Source organism: Heterodontus francisci, chromosome 8, assembly GCF_036365525.1.
Source record: "Heterodontus francisci isolate sHetFra1 chromosome 8, sHetFra1.hap1, whole genome shotgun sequence".
Lineage (NCBI taxonomy): Eukaryota > Metazoa > Chordata > Chondrichthyes > Heterodontiformes > Heterodontidae > Heterodontus > Heterodontus francisci.
In genome coordinates this window covers 83,140,362-83,159,593 of record NC_090378.1, presented here as the reverse complement: position 1 = coordinate 83,159,593, position 19,232 = coordinate 83,140,362, and the positions used below count along the sequence as shown (strand labels likewise).

Genomic DNA, 19,232 nt, shown 5'->3' with positions numbered 1-19,232 from the left:
ATTTGAAGGAGAAGTTGTTCAATGTAAGAACAAGCTCAGCCAGGCAGAGGAAGGTGGTGGTGGATGAAGACTGGTTGGGCCTCTGTTCAAGGAAGAAGCAGAGAGCCCTCAAACCATCCTGGTGGGGGATGGAGGTGTAGAGAGATTGGACGACAGCCTGGTCCACTCCTCCATTACCCCGACACCTCGTCTCGTCCCCTACACACGGCACCTTCCCATGCAACCACAGGAGGTGTAATACCGGTCCTTTTACCTCCTCACCATCCAAGGCCCCAAACACTCCTTTCAGGTGAAGCCATTTATTTGTACTTCATTTAGTATACTCTATCCACTGTTCACAATGCGATCTCCTCTACATTGGGGAGACCAAATGCAGATTGGGTGATTGCTTAGCGGAACACCTCCGCTCAGTCCGAAAGCATGACCTGAGCTTCCAGTTACTTACCAATTCAACACAACCCCCCTGTTTTCATGCCTACATTTCTGTCCTTGGCCTGCTGCAGTGTTCCAGTGAACATCAACGCAAATTCGAGGAACAGCACCTCATTTTCCGATTAGACGCTCTACAGCCTTCCAGACTGAACATTGAGTTGAATAATTTCAGAGCATGACTGACCCTTTCTTATTGTTTTATTTTATTTTACCATTTTTTTACCATGTGCCTGCCTTAAACTGGGTTTTTCATGTTTGTGCTTTTGGCTAGGGCTGTTCATTATTCTGTCATTAACACACTCTCTGCACTAATGCTTTGTCTTTCGCCACACCATTAGCACACTCTTTGCCGTTGCCCCATGACCTCCTTGTCAGTTAATCTTTCCAGCCCTCTGTTCTATCAAACACCTTCCCTTTTGTTCTCTTCTTCACCAACCCCGCCCCCACCACCGCCCCCCACCCCCGCCATGTTACCTGCATAAAACCTATTACATTTTTAACCTTTGCCAGTTCGGATGAAAGGTCACTGACCTGAAATGTTAACTCTGCTTCGCTCTCCACGGGTGCTGCCAGACCTTTCTGTTTTTATTTTAGATTTCCAGCATCCCTAGTATTTTGTGTTTATTTTAGTGCAATAATTAATGCCTGGACAGTGAATGTCCACCTAAAGTATGTAGAGCAGGCAGTTCATAAGTCAATCAGTGAGCAACGCTGATTTGCTACCGCCGGTGCCATTTTGGAGCGCAACGCTCCAGTCAACGCCCTCTCTTAACCTCAGACAGCTGAACAACCAATCAGTAGCAGGAAGGACACCCTGCCAATGCTATTTAAAGGGATCATTAACTGCTTACAGGTTACTTCCTGGTTGATTTCTTCTGTCTATTGCTACAATTCTACAAGTGTTTGGTGCTTTTTATAATTGTTTCAAGTTGCAGACCTCTACAGGGAGTGGTGTAGCAGGTGTTGAGGGACTTTTTGTTCACTTCAAGGCTTCTGCACAAATCATTTGCTCCCAGCCATAGGTGCACTAGTAAGCATTCCCCTTGGAATACAGCACAACTTGGAGAATGAACAGAGTCCACACAGAACAGGATAAGCTGCTGGAAGAGGGAGGAGGGGAGGGGGAGAAGGGCTCTCAGTATGCAGCCATATCAGCCCAGGATGTTCACGGAGCAATTCTCTTACCTGAACCTGAGCAAGGAACAAAGGACGAAATATAATGGGCCCCCAGGAAATGGGACGGGAGGCAGGAGGGGGCCAATAAAATAGTGATGAAAGGTGGGCAGCGGAGTGCCCGTCGCCCCGTGGTTAAGTCAGGTGCGGGAAAGGCCGAAGACAACCTTCTTGCCCAGAGGCCAAATGAGGCCCTTAAATGGCCAATTAATAGCCTCCGCCACACGGGAAGTAAAACAAGGCAGCCTCCCTGCAGGGAAGAGGAGTCCTCCTCTGTGGGCAATCTATGGCACATGGAAGGCCTCTGGTGACAAAGGCCGTCCCTCTGCTAACTCCCCTTCCCCCCCCACCCCGCACCGCCCTCAAGGACCACCTGCTGAGGCCTGTGGGACTGGCCCCGATGTTCCTGTGTCACTCACCCAGGGTATGGGGCTCCAGCGCTGGGCCTGGTCCCAGGATTGGTGTAGTACTGGCAGTGACCACTCCTCCCAGTGGCACTGCCAACACTACTGAGCTTGCAGCCAGGCAGAGGGCCGTCAGCTCTTGGAGGCAGGATGCCCATCCTTAAAGGGACAGGGACCACGGCATGGGGCAGTTAATTGTCCGAGCGCCATTGAATTGCACCAGGGGGCTTAGAGGACCAACGGGGGGTTCCCCTCACCTTTTTGGCCCAGCGCCGGGATCCCCACTGGCTCAATGTGCAAGACATTTGTGCTTCAGCAAGGATGTCCTCACAGAAATCTGCCACCTGTTGCAACCTCAGAGCAGGGTAAAGACTGCATTGCCAATGACTGTGAAGGTGACTGGGGTGATGAACTCTTAATGCTCTGGCTCCTTCCAGGCTGGAGCTGGAGATATTTACAACATCTTACAGTTTGCTGTCCACTGTTGCGTAAGGGAGCTCATTGAGGCTCTCTATTCATTGAGAGTTAACTACATTTCATTCTCTCTCACCAGAGTCCAGCAGATAGAGTGAGCAGAAGGATTCACTAGGATTGCAGACTTCCCCATGGAGCAGGATTCTACTGACTGCACACACATTGCTTTGCAGGCACAGGTTAACTCTGCCTTACACTGGAACGGAAAAGGATTCCACGCTCCCTCAACATCCAGTGGGTCAACTTCCAAATCATACAGGTCAATATCTGATATCCTGACAGCAGTCATGATGCCTTCATTCTGTGACAGTCTGCTGTGCCAACTGCATTTGATCTACCATGGCAAACCAAAGGGAGGCTACTGAGCAACAAGGGCTATCCGTTAATGACGTGGCTGATCACTCCAATGTGCATACCACATACACGTGCACAGCATACAAACAACAAAAGCCAAGTTACCACACAAAATGTGTTACAGCAGACCACTGGCGTGCTGAAACAGCATTTCCGCTGCCTGGACCGCTCTGGAGGAACCCTGCAGTGCTTGGCAAAGCAGGTGTCAAAATTGGTGGTAGTCTGCTACAGTGTTGCACAACCTTGGGGCGGCGCAGTGGTTAGCACCGCAGCCTCACAGCTCCAGGGTCCCGGGTTCGATTCTGGGTACTGCCTGTGCGGAGTTTGCAAGTTCTCCCTGTGACCGCGTGGGTTTTCACCAGGTGCTCCGGTTTCCTCCCACAGCCAAAGACTTGCAGGTGATAGGTAAATTGGCCATTATAAATTGCCCCTAGTGTAGGTAGGTGATAGGGAATATGGGATTACTGTAGGGTTAGTATAAATGGGTGGTTGTTGGTCGGCACAGACTCGGTGGGCCGAAGGGCCTGTTTCAGTGCTGTATCTCTAAATAAATAAATAAACCTCACCATCAGGAGAGCACAGCCCTTGTCACCAGCTATATGGCGAGCAACTGAGAAGGAGGAAGAGAAAGAGGGAGGGAGGAGGCAACCTAGACATCCCCTCTCTAGCTGGGTTGTCCATGAAGAACTCATCCTACTAGTAACCACAACCACAATTCATCAACAGTCCCACACCTTACCCTTCCTCGTCCCTGACCATCATTGTGTTCACTTGGCCACAATGTAAAAATAAAAGCCACCACTAAAATTACAAATAAATCATGACATAATATACAACAGTTAACTAATCACCCTTGTGCATTCTCTTCATGCCTGTCTTCCATGTACCTTTACCTGTCCTAATGCTCCTATACAGTTCTACCCCAGTGGCTGCAGCATGGTTGGTGGAATGCTGCTGACTTTGTGGAGGAGACTGCAGATGGCCTTGGAGGATAACCTCGAGCAGCTCTGGGCCTAGCAGGCTCGCTGTGGACTGCACCACCTCAGCATGGGTGGCAGCAGTCTGGGCTGGCTGGCCAGCAGATAACAGTGAAGTGGCAGGGGTGGGAGGATGAATGCTGCCATCCTTTGAGGGGACAGCAGGTTCATGCTCCATGCAGCAACTGCCTCAGCAATCCCAATAATCTATTGGAGGACAGATTACTGGACTGCTGTTACACCCTGTAAGGGTGTAAGGCCCTTTGCATCCTGTAATTCACAGCCATGATGACAGCAGTCTGAGCTTGCACGGCAGCAAACGGACCTTGCATGACAGTAGGACTCAGATGTGGGGTGGCTGTTGCTTGTGCTGCAATGGAAGCTGCAGCATCAACATTCAAGGTTGGGTCTGCAAGGGTGCGAACGGAATTGGCCACCACTTCCATGCTGGAAAGGTGGAGCTCCAAGCTCTGCACAAAACCCAGTGCCAAGTTGGGGCTGGACTCCATGTTCCTTGACATTGACCACAGATTTTCTGGCAGGCTTCCCAATGCACCAAGCAGTTAGTTGTGTATCCCCATCCGCCTTCTTCTGTAAGCTGCCCCATTAAAGTGCCCAACTGAGTCCTCTGCAGCAAAGCTCGTGTGTGACTTCACCCTCCAGTAAGCTGACATCGACACAATCCTTCCCCCTACCCACTCATGACAAGTGACTCACCACATGTAGATCCCATCTCTAATCTCTCCCCAAAGTTATGTGCAGTGTCAGTATCTGAGCTGGTGACTGCAAGTGTGAAATCAAGTGATGGTGCTGTATCTTCATCATCACTCCCTCCCTGGTGTTCCTCCACTGCCTGGTAACATTGCACCACTTGGATATCTGAAAGAAAAAAGGCACATGGGTGATATTACGGTGTGGTGAGGGGGAAAAATAATTAGTGCATGCTTACACCATTTGCAGCTTGTAAGTCAGAAGAGATTGTAAGATGAGGGGGAAGAGGGAGGTGAGAAACAGGATTAGTTTTGAGGAGACGGTCATCTTCAATGGTTTCAGCCCCGCCAGTAGCCACAGTCACAGCAGTGGGTGTCCCAATAATGGCCAGCACCATTTCCTCCATGTGGGGAGTTTGGACTTGCAGGTGTGCCTGTCCCCAACCAGTTAGCTTCTGCTGCTTCTGGTTGTGCGGCACCTTATCCTGCAAGACAGAGGAAAGTGTGTCATTGGGCTGAATTTTACGCCACCCCAAAGAGCGGGATGGTGGCGGGGGTCGGGGTGGCATAAAATGGAGCGGGAGGCTCTGGGAGCCCTTCCTGACCCGCTCCCTTCTCCACTTTACGCAGGGTGGCGGCGGCGAAAAACGGCCTGCCTGCCCCAGGCCAATCAAGGCCCTTAAGTGGCCACTTAACAGCCACTTAAGGGCCTTCGCCCGCCTCCATGGGGATTTTACACATGGCAAGCGGGCGTCCTAAACCCGAGAAAAGCCGCCTGACAAAAGCAGGCAGCTCTCGAACGTCCCGGGGTGGGGGGGGGGGGCTCATGATCAGGCACCCTGTGCCCAATGGAGGGCAGCTCCCACTACCCCAACATCCAACACACCCCTCCCATCCCCCGTCCCCCCAACCAACCACCCTTGCCCCGCCAGGGCCCGACCAATTACCCCCAGTGAGACAACCAAAACTTACCTGCCTTCCAGGCTTCCTGCCATCTTTACTTCCAGCTGGGCTGTAGTCCCAGCAGTGGCCATTGCTCACGGTGGCGCTGCTGGGTCTAGGAGCGGTCAGCCTGCTGACTGGCCGGCAGCTCCATTAGGCGGGACTTGCTACCTCAAACGGGTGGAAGTCCTGCCTCAGAACAATTGAAGCCCGGGGACCTGCAAAATACGGGTCAGATCCCCAGGCGAGGCAGAAGCGGGTTCGCCACCGACATTTCAGTCAGTGGCCGGTTCCTGTCTGCCTATGGTTAAATCCCGGCCATAGAGTTTTGTTTAATCTGTTTGGCTGGTGTGACTGTCATGGGTTTAATAGCAGTTAGTGTGTGCAATTTGTAAAACGTGGGTCTGAGGCTTGTAACAGTGCTAAGTGGGTAAGGGTGTGATGAAGTATATGAATGTTACCTATGAGTTTTGATTGAGATTGTTAGTAAGTGAGTGATGCAGGGGGTGGGTGATTTGAGCAGTGGCTGAGGCTAGTAGCGCAGTTGGTAGGATGTGGAATTTGAAGATGCTGTCACCGACCTTCATCACTCATGTTAGATCATTGAACTTCTTGTGGCACTGCATCCGGATCCCCGGGCTTTGATTCCTGATGTTGACCGTCATAGTTATCTGCCCCCACTGTCTTTTGACCATGAATGTGGAGGGCTGCCTGGCCCGCTGTGGATACAGGTCATCTCTCCTTCTTTCCACCTCCTCTACCAAGACCTCCAGTGCAGCATCTGAAAATCTTGGAGCCCGCTCTCTTCCCTGTGTGCCATTCCTCACTCTTTCCCAGGTCAGATTCTCTTGAACTACGACTCCTTTGTACCTCCCATTTAAGTGGTGCAGGCTAGCTTTAAGTCGCGCTAGCTACTCGTGATATTGACCCCTGCACATGTATCCAGCCAATCAACAGATTGGTTAGCTTTGGTTGGGTGCAGAGACCATTCAAATGAGCAGACAGCACGAAGTTGCACGCTGTCAGCATTGCAATCAATGGATGCGGGTTAATTGCACAACACAATCCCTGCACCTGTTTTTGGGCACTATCCAATTTAGCCCCCATAACCTTTATACTGAGACACAAATATACACACCTACATAGATTTGCATGCAAGGGATGAAGGAATATTCACACAAATAGATATAAGTACACAGACATACCTCAAAGCAAACATCCGCACATCCATGTATACAGACAAACACCCAGACGGAAATACATAAACACAGATACACACATTTTATGTACATACAAACATTTATATATGTATAATTTGTAACAGTTTAATATTTACACAAAAAACAAATAATTGACAATTACTATGTCTTATTTTAACATATTACCTTATCAAAGCAATGAATTTTTGTTCTACTTTATTTTATTAATGAAGAGGGTTCAGTATTAGGTAAATATTAGCAAATGGTTTGACCCTTCAGACAAGGTCTATTATCCAAATTGAGATGGACTTCACTAAATGTTAGCGCTGTGAACGTGGTCAAACATCTTTAATCCATATTATACAAATCATCTATTCATCAGCTGTGTGAAATAAATATTTTAAAAATTTAGTAAGAAACTTAGATGGGCGGAGAAGGTCAGTCCCACAAGGCTGGGTCAGCACATTGTTCCAGATTCGGGTGTTTGTACCCAATTGTCGGCAGACGCCCTGTTTTACAGCTCGGGTGGGTTCACAACAACACCCATTCATGCCGCCGTATCTAAATCATTCATCAGAGTCAAAACCAAGTGTCCAGAAGTCTTTTCAAACTACTGCCTGCTGTTACGATTCATAAAAAAAGTACTCCACTCACACCACAAAACTACAAATAAACATAATTGACAGATCCATACAGAGATATGTGGATACAGAAGCACAGGGACAGACGCATACTGTACATGCATACTTGTACAACACAGGGACGTGCAAGATGCACATTCCTATAATTGTAAAGAACCATATCTAAACACATAGATAATTAAAGGAACATAACAGATATGTGGGGTTAAACACACATGAATTAATTACTTTAATATTTCCATTTGCTTTTGTAGAAAGAGATTTAATCTCCACATTAGAAATGCAATTTTGAGTTGCTTAATGTCTTTGATCTACATTCTACAGGCGGAAAAAAGAGGCAACGGGGGCATTTTTAACCTAATCCGTCAGTCGGTAATCTGACGAGAACTGGGTCCCATAGAGACCACTGGAAAGTAATATGCGGAGGGGTATAAAACCAGCGTTCTACCCGCTTCACTGGGTTTACCGCCCGGTGAGCTGGATTAACATTACCCCCAATAAGTCTAATAAAATGCACTGTTTCTTCAATAAGGTGCATGTATTTTATTGATTCACAGAATCGTTACAGTGCAAAAGGAGGCCATTCAGTCCATTGTGTCCATAATGGCTCTCCGAAAGAGCAATTCCCTCAGTTTCATTCCCCTGCCTTCTCCCCATAATCCTACACATTCATTCTTTTCATATAATCTCTAATTCCCTTTTGAATGCTTCAATTGAATCAGCCTCCACCACGTTCTCAGGCAGCACATTCCAGACCTTAACCACTCGCTGCGTGAAAAGGATTTCCCTCATGTCACTTTTGCGTCTCTTACCAAATACTTTATATCTGTGCCCTCTCGTTCTCGATCCTTTCACGAATGGAAAACAGTCCTAACTTCTCCAATCTATCTTCATAACTGAAATTCCTCATCCCTGAAACCATTATCATGAATCTTTTCTGTACTCTCTCTAAAGCTCTCATGTCTTTCCTAAAGTGGGGCAGTCAGAACTGGATGCAAAACTCCAGCTGAGGCCGAACTAGTGTCTTATATAAGTTCAACATAACTTCCTTGCTCATACTCTATGCCCCTATTAATAAAGCCCAAGACACTGTATGCTTTATTGACTGCTCTCTCAACCTGTCCTGCCAACGTCAATGACTTATGCACATATATACCCGGATCCCCCTGCTCCTGCAACCCTTTTAGAATTGTACCCTTTATTCTATACTGTCTCTCCATGTTCTTCCTGTCAAAATGAATCACTTCACATTTCTCAGCATTGAACTTCATCTGCCACCTGTCTGCCCATTCCACCAACTTGTCTATGTCCTTTTGAAGTTCTACACCATCTTCCTCACAGTTCACAATGCTTCCAAGTTTTGTATCATCTGAAAACTTTGAAATTGTACCCTGTACACCATGGTCTAGGTCATTAATATATATCAGGAAAAGCAAGGGTCCCAACACTGATCCCTGGGGAACTCCACTACAAACCTTTCTCCAGCCCGAAAAACATCCATTAACCACTACTCTTTGTTTCCTATCACTCAGCCAATTTCGTATCCATGTTGCTACTGTCCCTTTTATTCCATGAGCTACAAGTTTGCTCACAAGTTTGTTGTGTGGCACTATAACAAGTGCCTTTTGAAAGTCCATGTACACCAGATCAACAGTCTCTGTTACCTCCTCAAAAAACTCCAGCAAGTCTGTTAAACATGATTTTCCCTTAGGAAATCCATGCTGGCTTTCCTTAATTAACTCACATTTGTCCATGTGACTTGATTTTGTCCTGAATTATTTTTTCCAGAGATTTTCCCACCACTGAAGTTAAAGTAACTGGGCAGTAATTGCTGGGCTTATCTTTACACCCTTTTTTGAACAAAGGTGTAATGTTTGCAATTCTCCAGTCCTCTGGCACCACCACCGAGTCGAAGAAAGATTGTAAAATTATGGTCAGTGCCTCTGCAATTTCCACCCTCACTTCCCTCAGTATCCTTGGATGCATCTCATCTGGTCCTGGTGCTTTAACCACTTTAAATACAGACAGCCTATCTAATACTTCCTCTTTAGCAATTTTAAACCCCTCTAGTGTCTGAATTACCTCCTCTTCAACATTGCCTGGGTTGTATCTTCTTTATTGGTAAAAACAGATGCAAGTATTCATTTAATACCTGAGCTATGCCCTCTGCCTCCATGTGTAAATCCCCTTTCTGGTCCCTAATTGGCCCTGCTCCTCCTTTTACCACCCTTTTACTATTTATATGCCGATAGAAAACTTTGGGATTTCCTTTATTGCTAGCTGCCAGACTCTTTGCTTCTCTTATTTGCTTTTTCACTTCCCCTCTGGGCCTTCTATATTCAGCCTGGTTCTCAATAGTATTCTCTATCTGGCATCTATCATAAGCACACTTTTTCTTCTTTATTTTAATCTCTATCTCTTTTGTCATCCAGGGAGGTCTGGATTTGTTGCTCTACTTTTCCCCTTCGAGGGAACATACCTTGACTGTGCCCGAACCATCTCTTCTTTGAAGGTAGCCCATTGTTCATCTACCAGTTTTCCTGCCAGCTTTTGACTCCAATTTATTCGCCCCAGCTCCATTCTTACCCCATTGAAGTTGGCCTTCTCCCAGTTAATTATTCTTACCCTGGATTGCTTTGTCCCTTTCCATAGTCAGCCTAAACCTTATGATACAATGATCTCTGTCCTCTAAATGATCTCCTACTGATACTTGATCCACTTGACTTACCTCATTCCCTAGAACCAGGTCTAGCAGTGCCTCCTTTCTCGTTGGACTCGCAAAATACTGAAGTTGAAAATTTTCCTGAACACACTCTAGAAACTCTTGTCCCTCTCACTGCCCTTTACACTACTATTATCCCAGTCTAGGTTTGGATAATTAAAGTCCCCCATTATAACTACCCTATAATTTTTGTACCTCTCTGTAATTTCCTTGCAAGTTTGTTCCTCCACGTCCTTCCCATTAGTTGGAAGCCCATAGACAACACTGAGCAACGTAACTGCACCTTTTTTGTTCCTTAGCTCTAGCCAAATTGATTCTGTCCTCGACCCCTCTGGGTCATCCTTTTTCTCCAGCACTGCAATGCTCTCCTTAATTAATATTGCCATCCCTCCCCATTTTTTCCCCTTCCTATCTTTCCTGAACACCTTGTATCCAGGACTATTTAACACCCAGTCCTGCCCTTTTTGAGCCAGGACTCTGTTATAGCCACAAGGCAATCTGCACCTGTACCTCACCAGTCTTATTAATCACACTCCGTGCATTCACATACATGCACATTAACCCTGATTCAAACTTTATTACTTTCTCCCTTACTCTGACCCCACCTAATAACGTACTATTCCCTATTCTCGTACTATCTCTCTCCTCCAGTATTCTGTGCACCTTGGTGTTCCTCTGATACTTGTTCCTGGTTCCCACACCCCTGATAAGTTACCAGTTTTACTTACCTCCAATCTGAGCTCCCTCTCAGTTTCCCATCCCCCTGACAATTTAGTTTAAACTCTCCCCAACAGCACTAGCAAATCTCCCTGCAAGGATATTCATCCCAGTCCTGCTATGATGCAACCTGTCTATCTTGCACAGGTAGCACCTTCCCCAGAACTGGTCCCAATGTCTCAGAAATCTGATGTCCTCCCTCCTACACCAGTTCTCCAGTCACGTGTTCAATCACTCAATTCTCCTATTCCTTTGCTTACTTGCACGTGGGACTGGGAGTAATCCTGAGATTACTGCTTTTGAGGTCCTGCTTTTTAATCTCCTTGCTCGCTCCCTAACATCTGCTTTCGGGACCTCATTCCCCTTCTTACCTATGTCATTGGTACCAATGTGGACCATGACCTCTGGCTGGTCACCCTCCCCCAGAAGAATGTCCTGCAGCCGCTCCGTGACATCCTTGACCCTGGCACCAGAGAGGCAACACATCATCCTGGAGTCACGTTTACTGCTGCAGAAATGCCTAACTGTTCCCCTAAATGTGGTGGCCGGTTAGCTCAGTTGGTTAGAGCGTGGTGCTAATAACGCCAAGGTCACGGATTCGATCCCCGTATGGGCCATTTGTTTAGGGCGGCACAGTGGCGTAGTGGTTAGCACCGCAGCCTCACAGCTCCAGGGACCCGGGTTCGATTCTGGGTACTGCCTGTGCGGAGTTTGCAAGTTCTCCCTGTGACTGCGTGGGTTTCCTCCGGGTGCTCCGGTTTCCTCCCACAGCCAAAGACTTGCAGGTTGGTAGGTAAATTGGCCATTGTAAATTGCCCCTAGTGTAGGTAGGTGGTAGCAGAATGGTGGGGATGTAGTAGGGAATATGGGATTAATGTAGGATTAGTATAAATGGGTGGTTGTTGGTCGGCACAGACTCGGTGGACCGAGGGGCCTGTTTCAGTGCTGTATCTCTAAATAAAAATAAATAACAAATCCTTATCACTACTGCTCTTCCATTCTTCTTCTCCTTTCCTGTGCAGCTGAGCCAATTGTGGTGCCACAAACTTGGCTCTGACTGCACTCCTCTGAGGAACCATCACCCTCACCAGTATTCAAAATGGAAAACCAATTAGCCAGTGAGATCATATCCGGGGACTCCTGCAATAGCTGCCTGGTTCTCTTAGACTGCTTGGCAGTCACCCATTCCCTAGCTACCTGCAGGCTCCTAACCTGCGATGTCGCGACCTCCCTAACCGTGCGACCACATAGTTCTCTGCCTCACAGATGCACAACAGTGACTCCAACCGCCCCTCAAGTTCCGAAACCCGGAGCTCAAGCCTCCGCAGCCGGTGACACTTCCTGCAGATGTGCCTGTCTAGGACACATGGTCTTCCATGGCTTCCTACGTGCCACTGACGGTACATTCTACTCAGCAGAGCTGCCCTGCCATACCTTAACTTTACAGACTATTTATTTTAAGTGGAATAGCTTACCAGGTACTCACCAAACAGCTCCTTCCACTGCACCGAAGCAAGAACCAAATACTGGAGGGTTAAAAAAGTAGAAAAAAATGTAGAAAATGGAGCACCTCCTCCTCCCTTCACCGAACTCGCTACTCACCAAACTCGAATCTCCACACTCAGCTTGCAAACTGCACTCTGTTTGCAGGCTGTACCCAGACCTCTGTATTTCTATCTTTTGAAGCTGAAACTGCAGCAACCAGATTAGACTGGCCAGCTATTTAACAAATCAGCTACTCTGCAGTAGAGCCTGTTCATCCCTGCCTAAGATTGTAAGAAACTTACTTTACTTTCTTAACCCTACTTTAAACTAGAGGGTAAATCCCAGTTAAATGCCAACTGCAGACCAGTCTTTTATAAAGATAACAACACTTAAAATCCCGACTCACCAAACTCGAATCTCCACACTCAGCTTGCAACCTACACACCCTGACTAAAGCTTCTTGCTGTCAAAAACAGAGTTCACAGTTTTTCAACCTCACAGAGCATCTACAGTCTTTTGGGGGAGAGTTACAGATTTTCCATTTCCATTTGTGTGAAAAAGTGTCCTCTGATTTTACTCCTAAATTGCTCATTCACTGGTCAGAGCAAAAGCAAATAAACTTCCTTAGATACTCAATCCAATTAGAGTTTCTACAGTAGGCAATTCAGTCTAAATAACAGTTTGGCAGGTTAAAATAAAATCAGAGTAGATAATTAGATGCAGCATAACCTGTAAATCTAACAATTTCACACTCTTACCTTTCCAAGTCCTGTTCCCTTTGCCACAAATGTAGCATACGCATTACACACGTTCCACTGTGTCCCACGTAAGGGATCTTCACAAGTGATTATAACTCCAACCTAGGAAAAGAGTTACTTTTTAAATGAACCAATCTAGACAGCATGATCCAACAACGCAAACCCCACCCAAACTGGATGTCCATTAGCACATTTTAACATCAAATGCTCTTCCTCCCCATGGTTCAAGGTTAATGCTCTGACTGTTGTGATACTGAGCTATGGCTTCAATGCCTTTGGGACTGTGAAACAATCACTGCTCTGGGTTCTCATCTCAAACTGTAGATGAGGAGGGAATGGGGAAGGACAGGATTGAGCTTGGCTGCAGCATTGTCTATGGACAAATAGCCTGCTGGCACCTGGTATGCAGTCTAAAACACCAGTGAGGTGCCAGAGAACTGCAGGCAATTGTGGAACTGTGACCCAGGATAAGTCAACATCTTCAGTAGGGCATGGAGGAAAAATTGGAGCAGGAGAAAAAGTCTTACATTTTTGCAATTTTAAGTTATTACAGTACATTTGAAATAGTTGTGTTTTAAGATTTGTTACCCTATTGAGTTAATGAAACTCATAGTAGAGACTAAGGTTCTGACCTCCAGGCTTGTGTTAAAGGCACGATTCACTTTTGCTTTGATGTTTACCACTTGCCCAACGCTGGAAGAAAATGAAAACGTTCAGAATTTCCTGTTGTCACACTAACTTTTTGTCACATTTCTTGTGACATTTCATAATGCCAGTTTAAATTACTGTTAATCCATATACTTACCATTAACCATACCTACCAATTCTCCCAACACCATGTGCCACTGCGTGTGAGTTGCCCTGGTCTGCCATTTTCCTTTAACCCAATTTTCTCTTTACCCAATTTTCTCTTCTTTCAGGGAAATCTTATTTTTCATTTAGAGGATTCCTTTTCTAGTGTCGCTAACTTGGCTATTCTACCATTGAGCCTGTTCATGGTGTATCAGGCCTAACAGTCATTCCCACTCTCCAATCTGTCCAGTGCCTGCTGCTTCTCTCTGCCAATCCCATGGCCTCTTGCCCCCGCTATCCACAAAACTGCAGGTGTCAGTCCTGGCTCAGTGGTAGCACTTTTGCCTGAGTCAGAAGGTTCAATTTTCATAGTACTATTTTGGAAGAAGAGCAGGGAGTTCTCTTTGGTGTCTGGCCAATAGTTATCCCTCAACCAACATCACTAAAACAGCTGACCTGACCATTGTGAATTGAAGGATCTTGCTATGTGTAAAATGGCTGCTGTGTTTCCTACATTACAACAGTGTCCACACTTCAAAACACTGGTTGCAAAGTGCTTTCCCATCCTGAGGTTGTGAAAGGCACCATATATTTCTTTCTTTCTTGAGCCACACTTTAGCTTTGAATTACTGAACTTGCAGCTTTGCAACCCAACTTAATAATCTTGAGTGTTGTTAGCTGCACTTTTGGAATCCCGGCCTGTCATCTCCTACTCCCCCAAAAGTTAGATGGCAGGCAGCATTTCAAAAGTGAAGTCTGGCCAAAGCAACTATGATTACTGAGTGAGGTTGAGAGACTGCAAGTTTAGTCATTGAAAACTGAAGTACGACTAAAGACCTGAAGACCATACAGTGGGGGTGAGAGGCCGGTGATGCAGGCCAGAAGCTAAATGTAGCTAAAGCTGCAAAGGACAGCCTGCACTTCAAGTAAATCAATTTTCCAAAGCTATAGCATTTTAATTATTTTGTAATCCGACCTTATTTTAAATGATTAAAGGTCGCTTTCAAAAATGTAATAAAATATATCAAATTGTAAAGCCACTCTCACCCATCCACTAAAATAGCATTCCATTCTATCCTAAATCATTGCTGCCGTTTCAAAAAGAAAACTCGAGGCAACAAACTTGTGATTCGCAGACTGACTGATAGCTCGTGTTTGTACTCAACCATTTCTAACTCTCACAAGACGACTTTCAAGTAGCATTGTGGCCATATCAACCTCCAACCAACTAGCTCTGCTCAATCTCGACCAACTACCTTCATGGTTTTTACCTCCAATGCCACAGTCATCCCTGGTCCTGCTCTTTCCTGCTACATGCCCAGTTTCTCTCTTCTCTGCTAAAATGCCTCCTAGTCCCATGCTCTCCTACCCTATTCTTGGATGTGTTGCCTCTACCCACTTTTAACTACTCCCCCACACTTGCTATTACCAACTCTGATCTCTGTACCACCCATCATCATCTACCATCCAGAATATAAGCAAAAACAAAGAAGAACCAGAACAGCAGGGAGTCAGAAGAAAAAGGAAGACAAACACAAATGCGTAAAAGCGAGACAAAGGGGAATGAACACAATCGAACAGGCAACAGAGAGGCCTCATGTTCCAACTTGCCATGAGCAATACTAGGAAATCTAACGTAACAAAAACAGTTTAACAATATGTTGCCATATAATGTATGCTTCACACTATGCAGATTTACTAAAAATATATTACATGGAAATTCTTTAACATAATGACAATCAAGCTCACCATATTTGTCAATACCAAACTGTGCAACTTTCAGCTACCTCATGAACCTAAAACACACTGAACAACCCAGCTGAAAGAAAAAAAGACTTGCATTTATATTGCACCTTTCACAACCTCAGTATGTCCCCAAACACTTTACATCAATGAAGTATTTTGAAGTGTAGTTGCTGTTGTAAAATAAGGAAATGTGGCAGCCAATTTGTACACAGAGTTATAATTATATACTTATCATATAACTGTTGAACAATTTAAATTAGGATCAGTTATTAAGGCTCAAATCTTATTTTAAGGCATTCATAGATCATGCCGTAACTCACCCAATTCATACCTTACTCTTGGGTGTGGAATGAACTACTGAAATGCTAATGTACAAAATCTACACACACCAACAGCAGTTCATCTACACTGAAAGCTGCGTTAGAACCTTTCACAGCAATAGGAGCCATGAGTCAGAATTACTCACTTTATAAAGTCACTAGCAGACTGCTCATACATGTACTCCACACCTCATGCTGGCACCACAAAATCTTCTTTGCCCAGCTCCTGACAGAGAACAGCAAGTGCATGCAAATCCTTGGACTGCTCATCAGCTTGGTTGGGGGTGTTAGACATTTCGGCCTTTCTGACCTTTCAGCTCTTGTGTCTTAAATTGCTCTCCTGGGTGAGCCCTAACTCAGAGACATATGTAAAGGTGTAACCGCAACCCCAATCACAACTGAATCCACCAGCTGCTCGAATGTGGCTGATGCACTGTTCATTCCGAAAGGTGTAAGTATAAACTTGTACAGGCCTAATGGTGGCACATTATATTCAGGCATTTTAAAACAAGTCACAGTTTCCCACAATTATAGGAACCCAATCATAGACATATTAAGATAGAGGCAGGTGAAATCATTACCTGAGCGTATGCTCAAAGTCAATGTCATCCACTGAGGCAGTAACACAGGGGCAGTTTGCATGCCTTTCCGCTTCAGGCGGCGGGGGATGTGTGGCGGAAATAGAAGGAAAAGGAGAAATAACATTACATCGAGATATATTATATTTAAAGCCTAAAGATAAAACACTTCAGCCGGGATTTTGTGAGGTCCCTTGAGGCAGGGTCAGAGGCGGGGGCATACAGTATCGCGACAGGTGGCAGAGGGGTGGCGGGGCGGAGGACCTGTCGCCTCCCCATCGTCCAGTGATCTTCGCGGGGGTGGGATAGGCTGATGATGACCTTCCCGCGCAGAGGCCAATTGAGGGCCTCTTCCTGCCGCCACTGGGACCTTACCAGTGGCAGGGGGGTGGGGGAGGGGGGGAGAGAGGGCTCCGCCGTACGAAGAGGATGCCTTGTAAAAAGAGGCACCCTCCCTGTGAGTTTGGGGGGGGGGTGTGTCTCTCCTTTGTGGGCAGTTTGTGGCCCATGGAGGACCCCCACCGGGAAAAACTTTACCCCGTGAGCCCCTCCCCCTGGACTGCATGACCACCTACCCCCTTGTCGGGGCCTTCAGGACTTGCTCCGGCGACCCAGTCTCACCAAACTCTTTTCCGGGGTTTTAGCGCTGGGCCTGGGTCTGAGGCCTCTGCAGTACCGACAGTGGCCACTGCTCCCAGTGGCGCTGCCGATACTGCTGAGTTGCTGGCCCTTTGGCAGTTCTTGGAGGCAGGATCCCTGTCCCTTTAAAGCCCCAACTCCAGCACAAAATCCAGCCCTTCACCTTTTGTCGGAATTTGATTTATTGATTTGATTTAGAGATACAGCACTGAAACAGGCCCTTCGGCCCACCGAGTCTGTGCCGACCATTAACCACCCATTTATACTAATCCTACACTTAATCCCATATTCCTACCACATCCTCACCTGTCCCTATACTCCACTTCCACCTACCTATACTAGGGGCAATTTATAATGGCCAATTTACCTATCAACCAGCAAGTCTTTTGGCTGTGGGAGGAAACCGGAGCACCCGGAGGAAACCCACGCAGACACAGGGAGAACTTGCAAACTCCACACAGGCAGTACCCAGAATTGAACCCGGGTCGCTGGAGCTGTGAGGCTGCGGTGCTAACCACTGCGCCAATATTATCCTGCAACAAAATGCTGCATCTCCACCGAACAACCATAGCTTGACTCCAGATGCCACAAGAGCTTTTCGGAGCACGGCATCCCAGAAATGAGAAGGTCTAAAATCTCCTTGGGGAGGTAATGAACTTGTGATTCCCAAGCAGATGAAGTGGTAGCTAATGTTTGCAAATAAGAATTTTGTGCACTAAGCTGTCAAGATATCGACATTAGTAGTAACACTGCTAAGGTTATAAATTAGTTAATTATCTTATCACATCATCACAGTTATTAGTATGAAGGCCCCCCATATAAAAGTCTAAAATAAAAGCAAAATACTGCGGATGCTGGAAATCTGAAATAAAAACAAGAAATGCTGGAACCACTCAGCAGGTCTGGCAGCATCTGTGAAAAGGGAAGCAGAGTTAACATTTCGGGTCAGTGACCCTTCTTCGGAACTAACAAATATTAGAAAAGTCACAGGTTATAAGTAGGTGAGGTGGGGGTGGGGCAAGAGATAACAAAGGAGGTCGAGATTAGACCAGGCCACATAGCTGACCAAAAGGTCACGGAGCAAAGGCAAACAATATGTTAATGGTGTGTTGAAAGACAAAGCAATAGTACAGATTAGGTATTAATACACTGAATATTGAACAGCAGCAAGTGCAAACCTGAAAAAAAACCTGAAAAAAACAGTGGGTAAGCAAACTGAACAAACTAAGATGAAATGAAATAAATGCAAAAAAAGATTGTAAAAAATGTAAAAAAGAATGTAAAAAAAAGGAAGAAAAAATAACTAAAAATGAAAGTAAAATGGGGGACTGTCATGCTCTGAAATTATTGAATTCAATGTTCAGTCCGGCAGGCTGTAGTATGCCTAATCGGTAGATGAGATGCTGTTCCTCGAGCTTGCGTTGATGTTCACTGGAACACTGCAGTAATCCCAGGACAGAGATGTGAGCATGAGAGCAGGGGGGAGTGTTGAAATGGCAAGCAACCGGAAGCTCAGGGTCCTGCTTGCGGACTGAGCGGAGATGTTCCGCAAAGCGGTCACCCAGTTTGCGCTTGGTCTCCCCAATGCAGAGGAGACCACACTGTGAGCAGCGAATACAGTATATTACATTGAAAGAAGTACAAGTAAATCGCTGCTTCACCTGAAAGGAGTGTTTGGGGCCATATAAAAGTCTGCTGGCCTGGATAAGGTCAGAATGCAAGAGCAAAACTAAAGAGGTTGGGAGAGTCAGTTATCAGCCAAAGACTCACCATGGTGTGAGATAATTTACATTTATGCCATACAGCTTTGATATGGGTGGCTACGTATTAAAGGTGTAGCACGATGGTGGCATCCAAAGACAAAATAGAAATCAAGCCACTTATACAATGACTGATCAGTAACACACTCCCAGCCATTTCTAATAAACTAATCTCTACAAGGTTTCTGGTTTGCTTAACATTTTGATGCACAGGTCCCCATATTCTGCTTCGGAGGAACTGAATTGCAGTATGGTACGAGAGGAAGGAAATTTTTACAAACAAGTAAATTAAGTTTAATACTTTTGACATTAGTTCTGGAAAATGGAGCATTTTCCCATTTCATGCATCCAGTATCAACTTCAAGCACTCCCAGGTTAGGTATAGCACAGTCAACTGCACAGTAAATGT

At 46.0% G+C, this 19,232-nt stretch overlaps 1 protein-coding gene and 1 non-coding gene across 7 annotated transcripts in view; one reads left to right on the top strand and one right to left on the bottom strand.

The window, feature by feature from the left end:
• acot11a (acyl-CoA thioesterase 11a) overlaps positions 1 to 19,232 on the bottom strand; it is a 133,189-nt gene that overhangs the window by 60,919 nt on the left and 53,038 nt on the right. For all 6 annotated transcript variants that reach the window (XM_068037543.1, XM_068037541.1, XM_068037538.1 and 3 more), the window contains 3 exons: positions 16,428 to 16,497; positions 13,621 to 13,681; positions 12,989 to 13,090 (listed from right to left, as the gene is read on the bottom strand). In XM_068037543.1, the coding sequence (XP_067893644.1) occupies positions 12,989 to 13,090; positions 13,621 to 13,681; positions 16,428 to 16,497 (233 nt within the window). The remainder of the gene's footprint in view (positions 1 to 12,988; positions 13,091 to 13,620; positions 13,682 to 16,427; positions 16,498 to 19,232) is intronic.
• On the top strand, positions 11,289 to 11,362 carry trnai-aau (transfer RNA isoleucine (anticodon AAU)). The gene has a single exon. It is a non-coding gene; the product is annotated as a tRNA-Ile (tRNA).